The sequence below is a fragment of the Bemisia tabaci genome, chromosome 6 (genome assembly GCF_918797505.1).
Source record: "Bemisia tabaci chromosome 6, PGI_BMITA_v3".
NCBI lineage: Eukaryota > Metazoa > Arthropoda > Insecta > Hemiptera > Aleyrodidae > Bemisia > Bemisia tabaci.
In genome coordinates, this window is record NC_092798.1 from 11,176,024 (window position 1) to 11,199,162 (window position 23,139).

Consider the following 23,139-nt stretch of genomic DNA (forward strand, 5'->3'; position numbering starts at 1 on the left):
GACACAGAGTTTTCTTCTTTTAACATCATAAATCCGAAAATTATCTTTTGATCAACAGATTAGAGACTGGATTAAAACTTAAAAAGAGCCATCACATCAATTTCTTAAAGAATCTAACTCCTAATTAATCCTAAAAAAATAATTAGGAGTGATTTTGAGCTTGACTAGGCTTGTTGGTTTTCTTCTGTCAAAAATTCAAAGTCGAGCAAAAATATTGTGAATTTGAAAGCGGCGTTTACTTTTACAGCTAAAATTAAGTCTCATGGAGTAATAACAATCCAGTCCTTTTTTTGGTTCGACCTTAAGTACTGTACTTTAGTTCCTTTCTACTAAACTCGATAAAACTGTTATTCCAGCAGGTAGTGGTTTAGAATCCCCGTCGCGCTGACTGTTCAGATCACGACGCAACCTCACAATATGTTTTTGCACGTTATAACTGTGATTTTTTACAAAACTAGACTTTAATATCATAGTAAACTTATTCAAAGAATAAAAAATTGAATTGATGAAAAAATACAAAAAGAATGCATGTGAAACTTTCGGCCTTATAATTTTTTTCCCCTCTCTAGATAATTTATTTACTGAAAATCTGTAATTGCATCTACGCTCGGTAAGAAGCGATGATAGTAAATTGCTGCTCTATAGCAAATTGATATTTCCATATACGCATATTTTTATGGACCTATTTTTGTTTATCGATCAATTCGGTTAGATTTTATAACATGTTTTTAAAGATTCATTTCACGCAAACATGAAACATCTGAGGCTTGTATCTATGAAACTAAAATAATCTGATGTCTCTCTGTTGTAAGCTTGTAAAAATTGGTACTGAAGCACGGAAAAAAGAGGTGATTTTTGAAACTTACAACTCGTCGGAAGTTTGGCGTATGTGAAAGGATTCATTTAAACGCATAAATTGACAATTTGTCATTTATTTTTAACACTTGATAAATGTTCGTTTAACAACATTAGAGTACTACAGCTTCAACTATGTACATTGAGAAAAAATTATTTTATTCATTGGCCGTGCACATATAATAAACGGAAACTTTACTGTAACAAATTTTGATTGGCTACTAAACTCTTTGACCACCTCATAATGCCTTACAGTCAGTAAATAAACCTGCATTCCTAGCTTTTAAATTCCCAGAAACACGAAATTCGCACCTTTCAAACACTTAAAATGGATTAGATAAAACACTAAATTGGATTTTCTACGACGAGTTTCAGCGCACAGGATTGACATGAAGTATTAGAGTAGTAATTCAACTAAAAAACTTTGAGGTAAGTATACTAATAATATTTCAATTTAAAAGTATGTAGTAGAAACCTTTGATCCATCTCAAAGATACCTATAATCAGAGGATTTTTAGAAAGAAATGGACGTCTTACATGTGAAAAAAAATGCTACGTTTTTGCTAAAGGCTTTGTTGACCTGCACGACATAATTATTTTTTTAAAGCGATAGCAAGTCATTGTTCCTCAAATATTGTTTCCTACTACAAATTCTCCGTACACTTTACACATAATCGTTTTTTGTCCCACTGCAGTAAGTCCTGAGAGTGGATTTTGCTATTGACTTTTTCCCTACAGGCATTAGTCCTAATTTAATTTGTAAACAACATAACATACCTCACAAGTTCAGTGTATTGGTTAAAATTATAGAGTTGTCTCCCAGATACCAATCTAAGTAGTGAAGTTTGGTCGACATCTTTTTTCTCTGTTCTTCTCATGTTTCAGTCTCAATTACAATTAGGAAAATTGCCCTTAGAAAAAAAGCGAATAGGACGTCTCATTTATAAGACTTACGGTAAATGGAAAAAATAGTAGAAAAAAGTATTTGGGAAACTTGTAGTAGGAAAATAATTAGGACAAATTACCTTGCACCTTTCAGAGCAGCCCTCGCTTTAAGTATGTTAACTTAAGAACCACCCAGTCCATAAGAACAGCTATCTCATGTCTCCGTAATTGAGGGGCTCCAAGGACAAGGCGCATAAGTGCAGTTTTAGAAAAAATTGAGATATTATTGATAATAAGTAAAAATAGTCAAATTCCAATTTTTAAGCATCAAAAAGTCAAGTTGAACGTTCTTTCCGCCATACGGGTCCATGTGATTTCGAAACTCCAAACGCGTATTTATCGAAATAACAAAAACTATACGCCTTGTCCTCCTAGCCCCTCAACTGATACCTCCGTTAAATATTTTTGTGCACCGATCACTCGAGAACAACCTTTCCGCGATGAACATACATCATATGAGGGGCTTGGAGGACAAGGCGCATAAGTGCAGTTTTATCTATTTCGAGATATACGTGCTTGAAGTTTCGAAATTACATAGATCCTTATGGCGGAAAGAAAGTTCAAACTGACTTTTGATGTTTAAAAATTGAAATTTGGAAGCGCATTTTTCACAGAGTTTTTTTTTAAGACTAGATTCAGTTGATATCATTAATATTTCGATTTTTTTCAAATGTTTCGTCTTGAATTTGCTTGGACAATGGTTACACGAAAAAGGGTCGACTGCCAATATGCACGCGAGCACATGCTTCTTTAAATGCTCATTCGCTTTGAATTAGCCTCAGAACAGACCACATTGGAAAAGTCGATCACTCACGTGAGCCGTGAAAATGCATCACGTGTAGTTTCCATCCATTCTTTGTTTTTTTTTTTATTTTTTTCTTGCACACTAACGACGCTGAAAGGACCGATTTTTGTCGTGGACATGCAAATTATGCTCTTTGACAGAAAACATTGATTTATGTTTTCTTGCGCAATAACTACATCAAAAAGGTCAGTCAATGTGGAGATCCTCACATGCATTCTGAAATAATGTATTTGATTTTTACCCAAAACATGCGAATTATGGGAGTGAACATGTATGACATGATGCCACAAAACTTCCTTTCTTTTATATTTTCTCGAGCACTGATCGCATGACTAGGGTCGATTGTCGCTGTGGTCAAACATATGTCTCTCAAGAGAAGCCTTCCGTTTAAAGGTTCGTAAGCATTGACAGCATGAATAGGTTCGATCATCGCAGTGAACTCGAGTGACATGTTGCTTTAATGAACGCTTCGTTTTATAATTTCCTGAGCATTGACCGCATGAGTAGGGTCGACCATCGCAGTGATATCGAGTGACATGTTCCTTCAATGAACCCTCCGTTTTAAAATTTCTTGAGCAGTGACCGCAAGAGAAGGGTCGATCGTCGCTGTGGACAAACATGTGTTTCTTAAGATCATCCTTCCGTTTAAATTTTCGTGAGCATTGACAGCATGAATAGGGTCGATCATCGCCGTGAACGTGAGTGACATGTTGCTTTAATGAACTCTTCGTTTTATAATTTCCTGAGCATTGACCGCATGAGTAGGGTCGACCATCGCAGTGAACTCGAGTGACATGTACCTTCAATGAACCCTCCATTTTAAAATTCCTTGAGCAGTGACCGCAAGAGAGGGGTCGATCGTCGCTGTGGACAAACATGTGTTTCTTAAGATCAGCCTTCCGTTTAAATTTTCGTGAGCATTGACAGCATGAATAGGGTCGATCATCGCAGTGAACCAGAGTGACATGTTGCTTTAATGAATACTTCGTTTTAAAATTTCCTGAGCATTGACGGCATGAGTAGGGTCGATCAGCGCTGTGGACAGTCACTACGTGTGACTGTAAGTGACCCTTCGTTTTAAATTTTCCTGAGCACTGATTGCATGAGTAGGGTCGATTGATGCTGACGGCACATCCCACATGCGACTTTAAATCACCTTTGGATTTAAATTTTCCTGCGCAATGACTACACGAAAAAGGCCTATCATCGCATTGAACCTGATTTAAATGTTTCCTTAATGAATTTTTAGTTTTAAACTTTTTAGAGCATTTACCGCAAGAAAAGGGTCCATCGTCGCTATGGACAACCAACAAATGTTTCTTGAGATTATCCTTCTGTTTAAATTTTCTTGAGCACTGACCGCATGCGTAGGGTTGATCGATGCTTTGGACGTGCACCACTTGTGACCGTAACTGAGCCTTCGATTTAAATTCCTTAACACATTGATCAAACGAGGAAATTCGATTGCTGATTTCAATTTCCGTTTTGTGCCTTTCAGATATAGCTCTTGATTTCAATCCACCAAACAAATTATCGTTTGAGGAAGGTCGATCTTTTGAGAGAGATTGATACTCGGTTTGAAGCTCCACAATGTCCGTTGAGTTTGAGCCTCTCGCGAAAGCTTGATCACCGTTGTAAGCATGGTCAGAGGCAGTTTTTGAACTTAAAAATTTCTTGCGGGAACCAAAATGATCTTCTACTTGAACGGAATTTGCAGAGATATGGTGAGGCAGTTTTTCATCTTTGTTTGAAACAATCTTTCCTCGGGATTTTGATTCGGGGAAATGTTGAGATTTGTGTCCAGGCGACTTTTGATGATTCACGGGCAGGTTGTAAATCTCTGGATTGTCTTTGACCTCATCGTGATGACAGGCATGACATGAACCGAAATCCATCTGTAACAGAACATTACAATAATTGTCTTGTAAATATCTATTTTTGAGAATATTATGAACTTTGCCGACAAACAAACTTAAAATCCTATATTACTTAAATTTCTTTGTTTGATATTTCAGCATTTTCATATTTAAAATATTTACTCCTAACTTTAAGTTTGGAAAATCTACGGATAAATTAAGCCCTTAATTACTGGTTACTCATTTATTTTTCCAAATGTGGCTTGGTTCCTATCCATGAAATTTGGACCGAACTGATCCCAGTGGAGCAAGTTTGAATTGAAGGAATCAGACGTTATGCGGAAACTTTATTGAAAGCACGCAAAACGTTTCTTCGTCACTTTGAAACGTAGGTACACTGAAAAAAATGTACCTATGCACTCACGCTACCTAAAGTATGAGTCGGAGCCACTCACACTACATTTACACACGCAGAACTCAATTTAAACTAGGAGCCTATACGTTTTTGAAAAGAACGCGGAAAAATGAATAACAAATTTTCATTGAAACTTTTTCTAAGTTGCCAAATTTTCGAGAAAAATTGTTCCAAGGAGCCAAAATTTGATAAATTGCTACGCCTGGTTCAAGAAAGTGGGGTACAACTTTCATATTGACATACATAACAGCTCTTAACCATATATACAACATTTCAAAAAAGTATAGTTGTACCCGGATTCCCACGATGTGAAAATTGACCGAGATGTCGTGTTTAGCGGTCTTTCTTTAATTGAAACTAGCTCTTTTGAATGATTTTCGACCTTAGTCAACCTCCGTGGGTGCCTATGCGTACTGTATATATTTCTCTACGCAATTTTCATTTCTGGCCGCAAAAATGGCTTCCTATCGATTTTAAAAGGAATAAAGGTCCAATGTTGCCAATTTTCACCAATTTTAGGGGTTTTTTCAATTTTACAAGTGTAAAACTTAATTTATTCTAAAAATTGTGTACATTTTCGGAAAACTTGTAAAAAAATACATGCATGGTGTGCTTCATAACTTTTCCCTACGTTGTCAAATTTTCGAGAAAGATCATCCTGAAGTGCCAAAAATGCGAAAAATTGGATTTATGATCACGTCGACCTCTCATGTCCAACCTCTCCTAATAGCTTGATCTACTTCGTGGACGGAAGAGAGGCCCATCTGATTGTTCAGAGAGAGCTGATCATTTACAATCAATATTTATACAAGACTCATTTCACTGTATTGATGGATAACTGTCACGTGATATTGTACCTCAGTTTTCACCTGGAGAAACGCGTTCAGAAATTGCGATGAGGGTTTAGCTTCTGATGGATTTGAGCGGCTGCCTGCTAGATGCAGGTCAAATCTCTCCAGGACGACAACTGGATTTAGCCGATCATGAAAGTCGCCATAGCTCGTCTCCCTATGACTACCTGAAACAACGATAAAAATATCATATTAGGGGTACAGAAAGTTCTCCAGAGTACGTTTTCACCAGCGGCCCATCATAAAAAATCATCATAAAAATGATCATTAAAATTGATAGACAAAACGATGGACAAGAAAGACATAGGGAGTATGGAAGGATCTTACAGGAATTGAATCAGACGGTTTCCATAGTCTCTCGTGGGTTGCCGTTCGTTAGTCTATTATTATCTGCCTCCATTATCCACTCTGTAGATGCAAAGTAACTTCAGAGTTTTCAGTTTGAAAATTTCTTCTAATAATTGGACGTATTTAAATCAAAAGGAACTATATCCATAATAATATAAGCCCTTTCGATCCGTGAGAATACATGAAAGGCAGGGCTCATGTCATAATGGACTCAGTTCTTTTTGATTTAAATACGTTCAATTTTAATCGCTCACACAGCGAATTCGAATTATTGCAGTCGGTGAAAGTTGCTCGCCCGCGCACACCACTTAAAGCGCCTTCAACATCGTAGAAATACTTCAAACGCTACACTGATACATGCATAGTCCTGATGTGCAAATTGCCTACTTTGCGCCTGCTGAAGTGTTTTGAGGTGTGCGCACCGTCCACTCACAATTCACGGATCGGACGATCGAGCACATTCTGTAGGCCTAGGAGAGAGATCAACAACTAGTTAATCACAATTTTTGCACCTGCTCTCCTAATCCAAGGAGAGCTAAGTGAAAACTTAAGGTTGGTCGTTAGACCATTCAGTATTTATTTTGGAGACAGCTGTAATGAGGATCACGAAGAAAAACAGGCGAGGAAAGGTTCCAAGCTTTAATATAAAAATATAAAAAAAAAATCCTTTTATAAAAATGTCAGCCTTTTTTCCAGTTTTCAGGAAGAAAACTCAAGGTTTTCAGCACAGCGGAGATACGCGTCTCGACTCGAGTCGAAATTGATTACTGGATTATCCATAAAAGCACCTACCTACGTAGGGAAATTAATGGTACAAACGTTTCTAAAATGAGCCAGAAAAAGTATCTTAGTGCAAAATGCAGTCCAATCGTCTATTTTTCGTTTTTGATGGAATGCGCCACTTGATGTCCTCAAGATCAGTGGGTCAGAATTTGAAGCCACCATTTGGAGGAAAATAATAAGTATGGGAGAGAGAACAGTGCTTCTACTAGCATGAAAATTTTCCCATGAAGGGAGGGGGCTGAATAATGAATATCAAAATTTTAGAAACATTTTTTAAGGCTATAAAAAATGAAAATAAATATCTAAACTAAAGTGAACTAAAAATCAATTATATTTTTGAGCGAGAAATTATGTAACTGAGTTTGATCGTTCTATGATCGTGGACGTGTTTGAAGTGAACCGTATCTGTGGCCGGCAGCAGGAGCTATTTTTGTTGGCTGAGCGCAGCATCAACTATTTGAATAGCCAAGAGATTGAAGTAATTAATTATACTATGTTTTTCATTATTGTTATCATTTTTTCGTGGAACATTGAGATTAAAGGGGGTGACAATAATTTGTGAAATCTAAATTCCTGTCTAAAGAAGCACACATTTTTCAGAATTCCAAGAGCAGCAAGTTGAATAGCACGATTGCACCCGGAAATCGTGTTTGTGGCGGTTACATCATTTGCAAAAAATCTGTTCGATGTCTACTACTGCAATGCCTCTAAAACTACTCTCCGAATGACCTCCGAACGCTCAACCCCACACTGAAAAAAATGATATAACGCGCTATACGAAACTGGTGTGGTAGGTACCCGTTTGAGGTGCTGTACGGAGCTGCCTAGTGGCGGCCACCAATTCGAATGGCGCGCGCCACGAAACTCGTTTGGTACAGCGCTGCGCGGTGCTGCGCCTCGCGGAATGTTTATGAATCTCAATCAGCCAGGCGGAACAAATACTAACATTCTCGGATCTCATTTCATAATGGAGATACGTGATTTTACACTTTGGCTAATAGAATATATGTCACAGTTTTGAAGAAAAGATACAGTTTAAGATGCTTAATAGCAGATACTCACTAGAGTACCTGTATAGGGAGAGTAGCGACAGATCGGTTCATGGAGGGCTTAGGGCCCAAAAGTGCAGCCACCCTTCTGAGCAACTTCTAACACACAAAATTTCACTGCCAGCCTACAGATTTCAATTCTAACCAAGATGGCTAAAAATGTACATAAAAGAGCGTTCTTTCGCAAAAATAAGTAAATTTATGCAAAAAGTAAACCAAATACATGCTTTCTAAACGACGGTTCGTAACAATTGTATTTGTAAATCGCTCTGGACATTCGAAATTCATAGGTTGGCTGCCCTTTTGGGCCCTAACTTTATTCGCGGAGGCATCGGTGAAGGCCTGATGGACTTTCGGAGTTTCAGATCTGTCGCTACTCTCCCTATACAGGTACTCTAATACTCACCTTCAGGCTTCACAATTTGAAAAATCCAGTAGTAAGATCTGACAGCAGTTGGGTACAAAGAATTTCAATGTAGGTAGATCCATAACGATGATAATTTCTGTGAACTGATTTTTTAGTAAAATGTCCAGTAGACTGACACATTTACTTTAAGAATCAGATTTCAAGAAAGGTAATGGTTTAAAAAAACCTATGTTCATGAGCACGGTGGATATGAAGGATGAATAAGGAAAACATAAGAAACACTGATTTTGAGTAATGCTAACTCTAACTCACAAGAGAAAAGCTGTCAACCTGATGTTTTACACTAGCCATTTAGCAATCATTGATCAAGAACTTTCGAGTAATAGGAAATCACAAAAATCACAGGGTACAGAATAGAAGCTGGTTGTAAGCGATTACTTGGAGCGTTAAAGTAGGTAATGAATATTGATAAGGTAACCATGTAAAATGTTACTCAGGGGCACAAGATGGTGAGTAAGGGTGGTATTTTTCATCATTCAATCTAAAGCCAAGACCGACAGTTTCTATTTACAAATTAACGATTAATAGAGAGAGGAATAAGTATCCTTATTAGCCTTGAAACTGTTTAGCGCAGTCGCTCAGGAAATCCCAAATCATAGAAGAAAAGCGTTTAAAGAATTTCTCCGGTTGAGCACATATTTTGGTGCATTGATGTATCTCTCTGTAGTTCTAAGCACAAAACATTGAATTTTCATGGGTATAAGAGAGTTTTAGATGAAATAGGAAAATTATCAAGTAAATCATGGTACCCAGGCAATCTAGCGTATCATGCATCCATCAACATCTTGCCCTGGTATTTAACATTCTCAGAGGTGGACAAGGGAAAAGCGAAGTAAAATTTCGTTTGAAAAGATTATAAAATGAAAACTTCTAGACAACTAGGAAATGGAAAAAGCACAAAGTAATCTTACTTTGAAAACAAACAATCAAAGAGATTAAGGTCTCGGTCGACATTGTGGGCAAGTGCACTTAGGAGCTAGAGTAGCTTCAAAACTTCACGGCATCACAAAACCAATTAGGTTCGAACATGTTCAAGATAAATATATCCTTGATTGTAATTATATTTAACGAATAAACATGCTAAAAACTACCGATATTATGTATTGTGAGGGATCTGAGTGATATGAACTTGGTAATGGCCGGAACTTCGGTTTGGTACGATCGCGGTTTTCCACACATAAGACACGATGTTAGGAAAAGTAATGTAACAAACTGTTGAATACTAGAGTAAACATGAGATAGGGTGAAATTAGAATTAAATGTTTAAAGTCAAAGAGATACAAGAAAGAATATTGGCATGTTTTGATGACGAAGACACTGATAACAATCCAGACCAACAACAACCTGCCTTACTTACTGTTCATAGCAAAAACATCAATTATTAAAGATAGCAGCACTATCAACCCAAGAAGCGGGAAAATAGAATAATCATTTAAATTAAAGCGGGGACTTTTAAATTGACGCACCCGAAAAAGGGTCCGAAACCTTTGTAGTTGATACCTCAACGCAACGGCCATTTTTGTAACAGCTCGGAATGATTTGCCGTGGATGATGGTGTAAACGAGATGAATCGTGCCGCTTACCAAACTTGTTTGGTGCGCGGCATAAACCAGTACGTGACGTCAGTTTATAACTAAAAAATTCTGGTACGCCGCACTAGATTCTCGTTCTGCGCATCAAACTCTTTTTTCAGTGCAGATATCCCTAAAATACCCACAAACCTTGGCTTCTAGGCGTGGAGAAGCGGGATGGTAATAATCCAACACTGGTTCTAGGTTTAGATACACTTTAATCCTTCAAGAATAACTTAGCACTTCAACAACACTACGAATAACTTCAACTTAACACTACAACTTAACAACTACAACTTAAAACACTAAGGCCCGGATCGCGGGTCAGTGACGGCACGACTTCCGTTACTATAGAGACCTCAGAGACTTAAGAGATAGACTTAGACTTGAGATAGAACTTAAGACTTTAAGGGTTAATACCACTTAGGCCCATGGCGCTAAAGGGAGTTTCCAAGACCGGCCGGAGGGAGGGGAGTGCCCGTGGCGACTTTAGCCCGTTGACGCGGTGAACGGTACGAGGAGACTCAGGACCGCGCCTTTCGCCTAGATTTTCCGGGCCTCCTCAGTTTGACCACGGCGTCCTTTCCCACGGGAAGATGCATCCCCAAATCTGCTGACCCAAGGAACTTGTAAGCAGACCCGCGGACGCATCTCCGGTGGATCGGCCAGGTCCCGAACTCCGCCTGGGTGCCAGCTCTGGGGGAGCGCCTTCACGCGCCACCAGGCTTCTGATCTTGATTGTACCTAGATTTTGGGTAGTTCTGGCATCTCGGGCAGGGGACTGCCATAATATCTCGGCCACCCGTGTCGCCAATCCGCGTCGTCCCGCGCGACTCCGCGACGCCGGTGCAGGTGCCTATGACTTATACTACATGCACTACTCTAAATCCGTTCCACTACAATGTTGGAATGGCGTGGCTTGCTTTGCGATATATTGATTGTTATGCCATTTAAATCCATGGAAAAGGATCGATAAACAGGGTGTTCGCAGCGAACGCCTTTAACCCTGGTAAAAAAGACGACTACGCTGCGACTATGCTGCGAATACATATCATAGTCGTGTGCATATGTAAGAAGTCGCAGTGTAGTCACATGGTTGTCAAGGGTAGTCATCAGTAGGCGCAGTGTATTCGCAAGGTAGTTGCAAGGTGGTCACCGGTTAGTAGTCGCCATGAATGTGTAGTTGCAGAGCAATAGTGGGTATCCGCAAGCATAGGTGCATATGTTTATGTACCTACCTTTACCCGCTAGACATGTGACTACACAACTCTGGGACACTTAGTTGTGCAACTACATATTAACATCACCTTTACATTATGCCTCAGACTATGATTTAATTACAGCATACCGACAGTGAAACTGCCACACCAGCCAGATAGCACCCAATGTTCTGAGAATATTCCGACAATGTTCCTACATTTTGAGCAGCATTTTAATAATCAGAGAATATTCTGAGAATATTCTGTATCAGCAGCTAAACTCAGAATATTCTCAGAATGCTCATCATCTTCCACTACACATGTGTAGGAGAATCCTCCAGCTACATTTGCATCATGCAAGGTACGAACGGATGACATATGTTATGCGAACATGCTCAATAAAATAGAAAATGAACAAAAACCACTCACCAACTTGCTCGAATCAGTAATCCACTGGGTCAGGAAAATCCACTTGACAACAATTAATCCAAATTTCCAATTAGAACTGGTGTAAGTACAGAGAAACACTTGAAAACACTATGGGTGCATTGTAAAAAAATCTTAAGCACTCTTTAGCGGAAGTGAAAAATTAGCACCATGATTTAATAGCTGATCAATACAGAACAGCACTCTCAGAAAAGCACTGACACAACACCATTTTTCAGTTTATTTTTACTTCTAGGAGAAAAATGCATTTTTCAAAAGATCCGACATCATCGGCCATCGCTCGACAGCAATGAATGAGATAAAATTAAAGCTTAAATAATTTCACAATTTACTCCGATCATTGATGATATTAAGGTAGCCATTGATTCTCTACCCGACGTCCTTATCACACATAACAAGGAAGGTCAAGAGCACAGAGCAAATGGCACTAAGCAGCGCAATGCACAAGTGATATCGCAAGTTCCGGAAGTGTCGATCTGCAAAAATACAAAGCGAGAAACAGATCATCATATTGATCCACCTACAATTAATGACCGTCAATAGAGACAGACATTCAAATACGTTACAATAAATAAGCCACCATTTGTTAACAGAACAAAGTTTTCGTGAGAGTAAGACCCTTCCGTCTGGAGGGACGAGGACCTTCCTTGGACCTTTCCTTCCGAGAAACACTTAAAAATGGACCACTTTACTACTTACAGGTCTGAGCTGCTGAATGAATTACATTACACCAGTCAATAAAATTTTAAACTCACGCCCTCACCGTCGAATGTTGACGGATGACCTGATCTATATCGCTGAATATACATAAATAGGATGAGGAGTTGGCACATCTGAAAAGCAGAGCGGTTCATTTTTGTTTCAGCTCTGGTAGTATTTTAAAATTTAACAACTATCTGTTGCCTTAAAAGGGATGAAATAAGTGCAACACCAGCGCACCACTGCAAATGTGCGATTTGTCAAATTTCTAGGGATGAGGTGTTTTCAGTTTTCGCTAATAAATTAGCCAGCCAATTCAAGAAAATGACAGAGGATACGCAGTGAGGATGCCTTTCTATAAGTCAGTATATTGAATGGACGGGTGAAGAGCTGTTGTCTCACAGTAGGTAACAGTCGGCAAACTATTTGGGCAAGAAGAGAGTTCTCAATTTTCAATTTGAATACTTGGAATCAATAGATGCCATTAGACTGAATTGAAGTACGCAAGGGTGTGATGATGAAAAATTACTTACTGATTGTGCCAATTTTTGAGTAAAAGGACTAAAAGGAAAAAGGTAGAACCAGTAGAGCTCTTTTGGACAAATGTGGGAGATATAAACGATTTAAACATTAATATAAACAAAACATAACATAACCTAACACTTGTCAAGTTGTCAAGGTGTTCCTGGAATAATCGTTCCTTGCCGATACTTCAAGGGACGTATATATTTATCAAAAGAATTATCAAAGAGAATTATCAGCAGAATAATTTAAAGCAGGGATTAAAGTACAAAAACTGGCATTCTTAAATGCTTTTAGAGGCTGATTTTCATTTTCATACGAAACCCGGATGAAAAGTCAACAGTTGGAACGGTCCACCGCCCAACTATCCGGTATCCAACTTGGAACACTAATTTATTTCAATTCACCAAGCCGACCCGTGGGCAACGGTAACGGTCGACCATGCCGTTACTTTGAAAATGAAATAATTAATCCAATATTTGATCTCCTTAGTTGTTTTCGTGATTCGTATCATCGGCATCCACCTCACTGTACTTAACTTCATCAAACACAGGTAAATACTGTCCCTTCTCCTTCCACCTTTAAACTCGGGATGACGGACACACGAATGAGCCTGTCAGCCTGTCACCGATTGTCAAGCAACTGATAAAGTAACTTGAGTTGAATTTGCTTTCCCGATTTACGATTCAGTCGATTTAGGTATTCTAACTAGCAAGGTAATTGTGAATTCTATTTGCTTTGTCTGTGTATGCATTTACTACCATGTGCTAAGTATTCCTAACTGCAGTTGCGGGCTCTATTTCAAGTCGAAAAGTTTTGTAGCACCCACTTCATCTCCTGTAGGACATCTGGGTTATCTAATTTTAATAATATCTAGTACCACTAGAGTTGAAATAAGTATGAACCCCTCAACATTTCAGATGTGCCAACTTCCCATCCTATGTATATTCAGCGATAGATCAGGTCATCCGTCAACATTCGACGGTGAGGGCGTGAGTTTAAAATTTTATTGACTGGTGTAATGTAATTCATTCAGCAGCTCAGACCTGTAAGTAGTAAAGTGGTCCATTTTTAAGTGTTTCTCGGAAGGAAAGGTCCAAGGAAGGTCCTCGTCCCTCCAGACGGAAGGGTCTTACTCTCACGAAAACTTTGTTCTGTTAACAAATGGTGGCTTATTTATTGTAACGTATTTGAATGTCTGTCTCTATTGACGGTCATTAATTGTAGGTGGATCAATATGATGATCTGTTTCTCGCTTTGTATTTTTGCAGATCGACACTTCCGGAACTTGCGATATCACTTGTGCATTGCGCTGCTTAGTGCCATTTGCTCTGTGCTCTTGACCTTCCTTGTTATGTGTGATAAGGACGTCGGGTAGAGAATCAATGGCTACCTTAATATCATCAATGATCGGAGTAAATTGTGAAATTATTTAAGCTTTAATTTTATCTCATTCATTGCTGTCGAGCGATGGCCGATGATGTCGGATCTTTTGAAAAATGCATTTTTCTCCTAGAAGTAAAAATAAACTGAAAAATGGTGTTGTGTCAGTGCTTTTCTGAGAGTGCTGTTCTGTATTGATCAGCTATTAAATCATGGTGCTAATTTTTCACTTCCGCTAAAGAGTGCTTAAGATTTTTTTACAATGCACCCATAGTGTTTTCAAGTGTTTCTCTGTACTTACACCAGTTCTAATTGGAAATTTGGATTAATTGTTGTCAAGTGGATTTTCCTGACCCAGTGGATTACTGATTCGAGCAAGTTGGTGAGTGGTTTTTGTTCATTTTCTATTTTATTGAGCATGTTTGCATGACATATGCACTCCACAAGTTGGGTAGTCGCCAAGACGACCCCTGTGATTAGGAGGGTACGTAGTTGGAACACCCACAGGTAGTTGCACGACTACATCTAGGTAGTCGTGCGACTACCCGAGATGTATTCATGCGACTACCCTAGTCGTAGTCGTGTGACTACGTGGTTGTAGTCGTGCGACTACATAGGTGTAGTCGTGCGACTACCTGCGGGTGTTCCATTTATGTACCCTCCTAGTCACCGGGGTAGTCGTCTTTTTTACCAGGGAATAATCGATTCTTACAGTTTGACCACGGCGTCCTTTCCCACGGGAAGATGCATCCCCAAATCTGCTGACCCAAGGAACTTGTAAGCAGACCCGCGGACGCATCTCCGGTGGATCGGCCAGGTCCCGAACTCCGCCTGGGTGCCAGCTCTAGGGGAGCGCCTTCACGTGCCACCAGGCTTCTGATCTGATCGTACCTAGATTTTGGGTAGTTCTGGCATCTCGGGCAGGGGACCGCCATAATATCTCGGCCACCCGTGTCGCCAATCCGCGTCGTCCCGCGCAACTCCGCGGTGCCGGTGCAGGTGCCTATGACTTATACTACATGCACTACTCTAAATCCGTTCCACTACAATGTTGGAATGGCGTGGCTTGCTTTGCGATATATTGATTGTTATGCCATTTAAATCCATGGAAAAGGTTTACCATTGGTTTAAAGGGCATAACAATCGCAATGTACGCCACGCTACTGTCTCCTCCTTACCCTCTGAATCTCCTTCGAAGTCGTCTAAGATAAGCTCCTCTGACAGCTTGATTTCTGATTTGAAATTCGGCAACCCAAATGTCATTATCCCATCAGAAGATTCGATATTTGGCTCCGGCTTCGAGACCAATTGAAGGACAACATTATCGTTTGAGCGCCCTGAAAATTGTACCAAAAATGATTTTAACATTGGTTAATACGCAAGTTCCTGGAAAGGTGCATGTGTAATATTATTATACAGGGTGGTCCAGACCTTTTCTACCAGGCTTATTGCTCGGTTACTTTAGGTCGGACAAGTTGCAGGACCGCGGGGAAAAGTGAAGGAAATCCACTCCAAGAAGTTTAAATTTCACGGTCCTGGAGCCCCCTCACCTCCCCCGGCTTCACATGGGAGAAAAAAGGGGGTCCTCATTTCAAAAATTGGGGTTTACGTCAAAATTTTGATAATGTTTTGCTGAAATCAGAGAATACAACAATTTTTTTCCAAATCGACAACAAGAAATTCAAAAGCGGCCCCATCTGCGTCCGAATACTGATCCCTAAAGGTAGGGAGCAAAGCCTCCCTTAAAGAAATGTAAGTTCGCGGAATCGGCGAAGAGGCTCGGAGGGAAAATGTTTTCATGGGTAATCGACTTGAAGCCGAATTTGAGGGTCCTGAGCTGAAGCTTCCCCCTCCCCCTGAAGCTTATGTCTGGTGAGATAACGGGGGAGGGGGGCTCTAAACTCATAATGCAGTCTAGTTACGAAAAGATACTACGAAGACAGAAAAAAAGGAAGGAGTAAAAAATGAAGAAGATGATAGGAGTAAGAAGAAGAAAAAAATGGGAAGATATGAAGGAAAGTGAATAAGAAGGAAGAAGATGAAAAAGGAGAGGGGAAAGAAAGAAGATGGGGACACGAGAAAAAAGGGAGGAAAAAAGCAGGAATGGTAAAAGGCAGAGTATAAGAGGAAGAGGAAGAAGAATGAAAAGGATAAATGAGATAGAATTGGAATAGTGCAAAAGTGCATGGTTAGGGTTACTCGGAAACCATACGAGAAGAAAGATTTTTACCAAACGAGAAAAGATTAAATTTACGGCTTGTCAGTTCGCCCTCGATTTCAGTTTAGGCATCACGGTTGAACAGTGGAATCGTCGTAAACTAACAGGCTCGGTGGAAACATATTTAAAAGAGGTTACTTTAACGCCTTTTCAGTTCGCCTTCAATATTTAGTATAGGCGACACGAGCCCTCAGGTGGTCGAATAGTGGTATCATCCCCCATGAAATAGTCAGACGGCCTCTGGCGGCGAAATTGTCTTGAACACAATAACTCTTGTTATATCTTGTCGATTTACTCAGGTTTTTTTTTAATGTTATGGTTTTATGTCGGCTAAAGGATGAGTTTAAATTTGGGTTCAAGTGCATTTACCTTTTACCAATAAACTATGTGACGTGAGTGGGCAGTGCTCCCCTAACGCTGTTGTCTTTAAACTGTTTTTATTTATTTCCTTTCCAAGAAGAAGAGGGGAGAAGGAGGAGAAGGAAAGGGAAAGAAAACGTTTGTAGAAACATCACGGTGTGGACACCACGATACGTAAAATTTGTGTGGAGAAACTTCCATCATTGCGGCACTGCCGTTTTATTGAACTATCATATTTTTGGAGACTCAAACGCATGATCAGAAAAGTACACCAGCGGGCTGATTATTGAAATTGATAGACAAAGAAATAGACAAAGAAGGCAAAATTCAAAGAGGATATGGAGGGATGCTATTGGTGAAAGCGGGTGGTTGCAATGGACAAAGGACGTAGGTAATATACTAACTAACGTCAACCCGCGAGAGACCCGATAGTCAGTCCTGCATTTACCCCTTTAGTCTATAAGAACCACCCATTTCAACTAATATGATTGCTCTATACTCCCTATGTCTAATTGTCTATAGCTTTGTCTATAAATTTCAATAATCGGCCCGCAGCACAGGTTGCCAAGCACGAAGACACTAAGGAATTTATCTTCTTCATTCAGTCTTTCTCTCCTTCAACCCTCGTGCGAGAACACCTCGATAATCGATTCTTTACAACAGATGAAAGTGGGGAAATATCGACGATCATTTACGCCTCGCCACTGGCCTAGCAGGCTTTCTAACCTAAATCGATTCTAAGAATTCCAAAAGCAGGCCAAGTACGTCTGAAATACAACTGATCCCTTCACTGAAACAAAACTCCGGCTCCAGGAGCCGAAATTACGGACTATATTACTATATAGCACTACCGTGCGCTGCGGGTGAGGACACCGTAAGTCCCCATTCAGGAGCCGGAGCAACGGCCTCTAAACCCGTAGCAAAAAAGAGCTCCGGGCCCAGAAGCCGATGCTCCGGCTCCTGAATGCGGGACTTAAATGGACGGTGTGAAACCGGCCTTTTACGGTCTCCTCACCCGAAACGCGCGGTAGTGCTATATAGCCCGTAATTACGACTCCTGGAACCGGAGTTTTTTTTTTCAGTGTTAAGATGGGGGACAGAGCCCCCCTCTGAAAAATGCAAGCTCGCGAAATTTATGTAGAGACTCGGAAGAAAGATGTTTTCATGGATAATGGACCTCACGTAATCCGAATTTAAAGCCCCGTCACCGTATAGCCCCAAGAGGCTTCTTGATGGGAGTAACGGGGGAAAGGGGGAGAGCTAAGGCCCTGAAGTCAAGTTACGAGTTAAGATTAAGTATCTGATTCTTTTTTGTGCCATGACAGTGCGCCAATTACTTCAGGGAATAATTCAAAAGTTTTAATTAGTCCTGAAAGACTGATGTTATTGATTTCGATCCTCATTTTAAAAAAGGGTTCAAGTTCGCCTTTGTCAATCATTGGGCAAAATCCTTTCCAACTCAGGATTTTTTTCCTGGGGCGTAAATCCAAAAATTCATGGGCCCTGGTTTTCATGGATCACGCCGGAGGCTAGGGCTCGTGAGTTTTTGGATTAATGCCCGCCTAACAGAAATCGATTTAATGTTCTGGCATTACTAGGCGAATAGATTGTATGGTTACTTCGCCGCAATTTTTGGAGCTAAAATTATGGATCGTCAGTGAATATCTACAGTAAAATCTGAAAACACCAAGCTCGTGCGATTTTCAATTGATTGGTACCTGCAAGTTGAGTTTTGTCGTCCTCTGCTTCCTCTGCCTTGATCTTCAACAGTAATGACGAAGTTACATATTTTTGTTCATCAGAGTTAGATTCTTCTGGACCGTCCACTTTGACGTAAGGTTTTGCAAGTGGCAATATCGGCCTTTGATGCATATTATCTAAATGGTATGAATCATCGCCAGCTGTTTTGATATCAACATTTACTGGATTCACAATTGGTTGATCATTTTCCTTTTTATTGCGGAAGTTGGTCCTCAGCCAAAGATCTAGAACATATTCAAGTGAGTTATTTTTAAAAAAGATGCATTTAAGATTGCGAGGGTAAATATTTTTGGTCCTCTGTCGATCGTACATAATTTTGAAAAAATGCAAAGTGGGACGGGTGAAGATGGTGAAAGTAATGAAAAAGGACTTATGATAAAAGTAAAGCTGGGCCTGTAACTTCTTGCTTATGACAGACAGATTTACTACTGAAGGGAAAAATACACGATTTTAAGTGACACGAATTATACACGGAATTCAGCACACAAAAAAAGTAAATTGACTTTACTCCATACATAAAAATAAGATAAACTTTAAGAAGAATTAAAAATAATCCATAATATTTTCAAATTAGGTACGGAGGTTTTTTTACTTTAGTTTTTTAGACTTTTATCAAGGCTGACTGGATAAGTATTTTCATGTTAATCCGTAGTTACGGTCGAAAATGTTTAAAAATCTTGACAAATAAGATTTCTAAATATGTTACTCTACCGGGCCACTCATTAAAAAATGAACCAAAATTCCAATTAAAAGCTTCAAGTAGAAAGGAATAAGAAAGCTGGAATATTCCTGCATTACAATCATCACCTTCTGCAAAATCGCCGAAAATGAGCTCACTTTTCAGCTGCGATCCGGGTCGTGTATCCATTTTTAAAGTCATTTATATCATTATTACTTCAATGAGTCATCCGAGGTAATGTCCAATACCATGTAATTTAACAATCTGTTACACCTTGAAGAAACATAAATTTCCATCACTATACAGTGATAACGGATCAGCTTACTTGACCGTAGCCAGCTAACTTAAATCGGTGTTCTTTTAGGTTCTCGAGTCTTTTTCAGCAAATTAATTAGCATGAAAAATTCACAAAAGTCAAAAATCTGCACAAATACTGATTTTTCAGCACATCTAAGAGCCCTGCGTGCGGTCCGAAACCACAGAGCAATGAGTCCATTCTAAAAATGTTTGATTTTCTCTCGACAAAACATTCCACAACATAAAAACGAACGAGCATCCTTTATATTTTTAAAGTTACTGTGGAAATGCAATTTAAAATAATGAGACATGCAAGTTTCTTTGTAATAGAGCAGTACGTAGGATGGCTGTATGCAAAATCTGGAGCTGAATTTACGACATTAGGACGGTAAAACGGTTCTGTTCTCTATCGTGAGCTTTTGCTTAGGCAGAAAGAGGAGGTATCACAATCACATCAAATCTGAGAGGTAAGAAATTCACGCAAATTGACGCAATCCTGCAGATGAGAATCGAAAATCACAGTAGATTCACCACGACAACACCATCTTTCATAGTAACGTGTCACACAAGTGAAGCGACTGGGCACAATAACTGACTGAATCCATTATGCTTTCAGGCTCAGGCGAGTATTTGCTATGTCTGCAGATCAGATTTCTCACACCGCCGTCAACGATGTGCTACCCTTTGCAGTTTGACACGTTGATTTGAGCTCAGGCTACGATTAATTTAAGGCCGAAGATGAATTAAGGTTGCATGAGCAGAGCTGTTCATAAAATTTTCTGAGTAATTGACAAAACAAAAAGCACATGTAATGCCCACGCAGGTCACAAAATTATTGTAGATTTATTAAACAACCGCATATAACATCAGGAAACACCCAAAGATCCAGCGCCAGATTTAGGGGGGTAGGTGTTCCGGGGTGAGCCAGTAGTGAGGGTCCTCCATCCTCCACAAGCACAAGCGGAACTAATTTTTTTAAGGGAGCCAGGCCCCCACTAGAAATGATACACAACTGTGAATCCACCAACAGAGCAATGGAAGGGAAAGAATGCCTCCAGCACGGAGAGGGCCTGCCCCGGGAATTTTTTGGAATCGACTCAATTTTAGATTCGTTTTAAGGCCCCTGTGACGCATTTTGTGGAATTAGTGCGCCTGAAGGTGATTCGATGGACGCCATTTTTTGTGTCAGAACGGCATGCAATGTATCGCATCAATTGGTTCCATTTTTTCAGCTACTCGTAATTTTTCTCCAAATTTGAGATCGCAATTCTGTTGTCAGGAGATTAAAGCACTCACTTACCAATTTTAACAAAGAAATTCAACCTAATAAAAGTGTGGTTTTTTTTAGAGAGAAAATATTGCATTCGAGTGCAGTTTCCATATCAGTATCGAATGCGATGTTTTCTCTCTGAAAAAACCACGCCTTTATTACGTTGAATTTCTTTGTTAAAATTGGTAAGTGAGTGCTTTAGTCTCCTGACAACAGAATTGCAATCTCAAATTTGAAAAAAAATGACGAGTAGCTGAAAAAATGGAACCAATTGATGCGATATATCGCATGCCATTCTGACACGAAATATGGCGTCCATCGAATCACCTTAAGACCGAATTTTATCCTAGGTTTTTCCATGAAACTTGAGTTTGATAAGAAAAACACTGATCTGCAGTATCCTCCGAGACATAGTTTAATTCTGTCTCATTTTTTTTCTATTCTTTAAGAAAAAACTAAAAATTAACTCTTAGGACATTTGTTCAAACTGAGCAATCACCAACGATACAGGGGCAACATAGAGTCAATTTATTCCCTCGATTACGAGAGAAAACAGCGTTAAAAAGAGCTCAATTTTTGGATCGTATGCGTGAGCCATCCGAGTTTTGATTATTTGAGTCTGAGTCTAATTTGTTGGAGAGAAACTTTGGAAGAGGAATTTTGGAAGAAATACAATTTTTAAAAAAAAAATTGCATCGATTTTCGAAAAATCCAAAATGTTCATTCAGCGTGAATCAAGTACCTAAAGCTGCCAAGACATAAGTTAAGGGTTAACTATAGGCAAGTAAGTTGCCAATGCGTCACAAGTTGAGACAAAAATTCGTCTGCGTATTATCTACTGCTGCCATGTAAATAATAGTATCAAAAATTCCACATGAATTAATATTTAATGACACCGTTCACACAGACTCGAGAGAAGATTTATCCTTTTTTCCTCTTTTTCATCAATTGTTAATTCAGTTTTTTTGTTATGAGAAGGGAGCGCATCTGCGCAAGGCCTCTTTCATAAGCAAAAACTGCAAATATGTTGATTATCTAAACTGAACTACATACATTTTTCCTAATTTGCTATTATTTTAAGCAAAACTCAACATTTTTCCCAGAATTTTCTCAGTGCTGCTCCTACTAGCGACCGAGCACTGCGTTCATAGAGATAAGAATCTTTTTTTAAGAAAAAATATGATTTACATTAAACACGCGCTCGGCAATTGGTTTTCAGTTATGCACATTTTCTAAGAGACCTCAAGTTTTCAAACCGTTTTTCTTTGCGTAATTGTTGATTTCTAGGATATCCTACAAGAATACGCAGAAAATTTTCAGGAATTGCAAAGGCTAGCAGGAAAGGACAGAACATTTAAATTTTTGCGGGTAAGACTCATCGAGAATATCATCATAAACTAGTTCGATACATTCCCCATACGTGAAGTTTATCTATAAGTGTGAATGGCGAATACTCTTCCCAAAATCAGTACGCATATTCTATAACACGAGATCCTGAGGGGAGCATCATTAGATTTAAATTTTAGAATGAAGGGTAAAATTTGTTGGGAGAAAGTAAAATTTCGAGGCGAAGAGAGTCCGGGGACCTCTCGGAAAATTTTTTCAATAGAATTCCTCCCAGACCAAAGTTTTGGTAGTTATTTCAACTTAAGATTTGTAAACAATTGAGTGTTAAAAAATTTACGAATAAAACCTCTTTCACTGTATGCCTTTTCAAGTATATTGGTCATCTGTATCTTGGGTGTAAAGTACAGAGGTAAAATACTCGTATCACAAAGAAAGAAAGCCAGAGCGCTACTCTAAACTATATGTTGATCACTATTCAAAAACTGAATGAAAACCCAGCTTGGTATTAGACTATAGTCTGAAATCCATTTTGGCTTACTTAATTTCAGACAGATTACTTTTACACCTCCGCCTTCCTACCCTCCTTTATGTCTCTTCTTTTGTTTCGGTCTGAAGGGAGTAATAACATAACTATATCTGGAATATAGTTTTTTCACTCCAGCGAGAATTTTCGAACTTTTCATCGAAGCACTCTTCTCCTGCGTAAAGTTTTGATTCAAAGACTAGATGGTTTTTGATTCAGAAATTTTTACGGATCGATATATAATATCGACGGTGAAACTACCAGACCAAGTATCTCGGTTTGCGACGTTGTAGACATCCAATTATACTTTATTTCTTAAAGAGAAGCAAACAACGTCAATTCTTGAAAACTTCCGTGATTTTTCATTTTCGTAAAGAGAAAACTCTGTGAAAATTTCAAGGAATAATATTGCTCCAGTCTCCTTCAATGTCAGCGGAGACTATTTAACACTGCAAACGAGATACGCACTGACAAAAAATTCTCGGCGTTTTTACCAAGGTCCGTTGGTACCTTTACCATCTCACTTTTT

General features: G+C 39.2%; 1 protein-coding gene across 2 annotated transcripts; it reads right to left on the reverse strand.

Moving 5' to 3' along the window:
- Positions 1-916: 916 nt before the first annotated feature.
- On the reverse strand, positions 917-20,045 carry LOC109038689 (uncharacterized). Of its 2 annotated transcripts, none has more exons than XM_072301893.1 (5): positions 19,302-20,045; positions 18,452-18,718; positions 15,334-15,492; positions 5,734-5,894; positions 917-4,500 (listed from the first exon to the last, which is right to left on the reverse strand). In XM_072301893.1, the coding sequence occupies exons 1-5, from the start codon at positions 19,372-19,374 to the stop codon at positions 2,938-2,940; spliced, it is 2,223 nt and encodes a 740-aa protein (XP_072157994.1). In that variant the 5' UTR covers positions 19,375-20,045; the 3' UTR covers positions 917-2,937. The 2 variants fall into 2 exon arrangements, with proteins under 2 accessions (XP_072157994.1, XP_072157995.1); XM_072301894.1 differs by having other exon boundaries at positions 5,746-5,894; positions 19,302-20,044.
- Between the last annotated feature and the right edge of the window lie 3,094 nt (positions 20,046-23,139).

Bases quoted from the DNA above. Each gene is read 5' to 3' on its own strand.
- LOC109038689 (XM_072301893.1), bottom strand. From the start codon at position 19,374: ATGACTTTAAAAATGGATACACGACCCGGATCGCAGCTGAAAAGTGAG. The intron at 5,895-15,333 runs GTAAGGAGGAGA...TCGTTGTTTCAG, and splicing joins CTTCGAAGGAGATTCAGAGG to GTAGTCATAGGGAGACGAGC. The intron at 4,501-5,733 runs GTACAATATCAC...GTTCTGTTACAG, and splicing joins TTCTCCAGGTGAAAACTGAG to ATGGATTTCGGTTCATGTCA.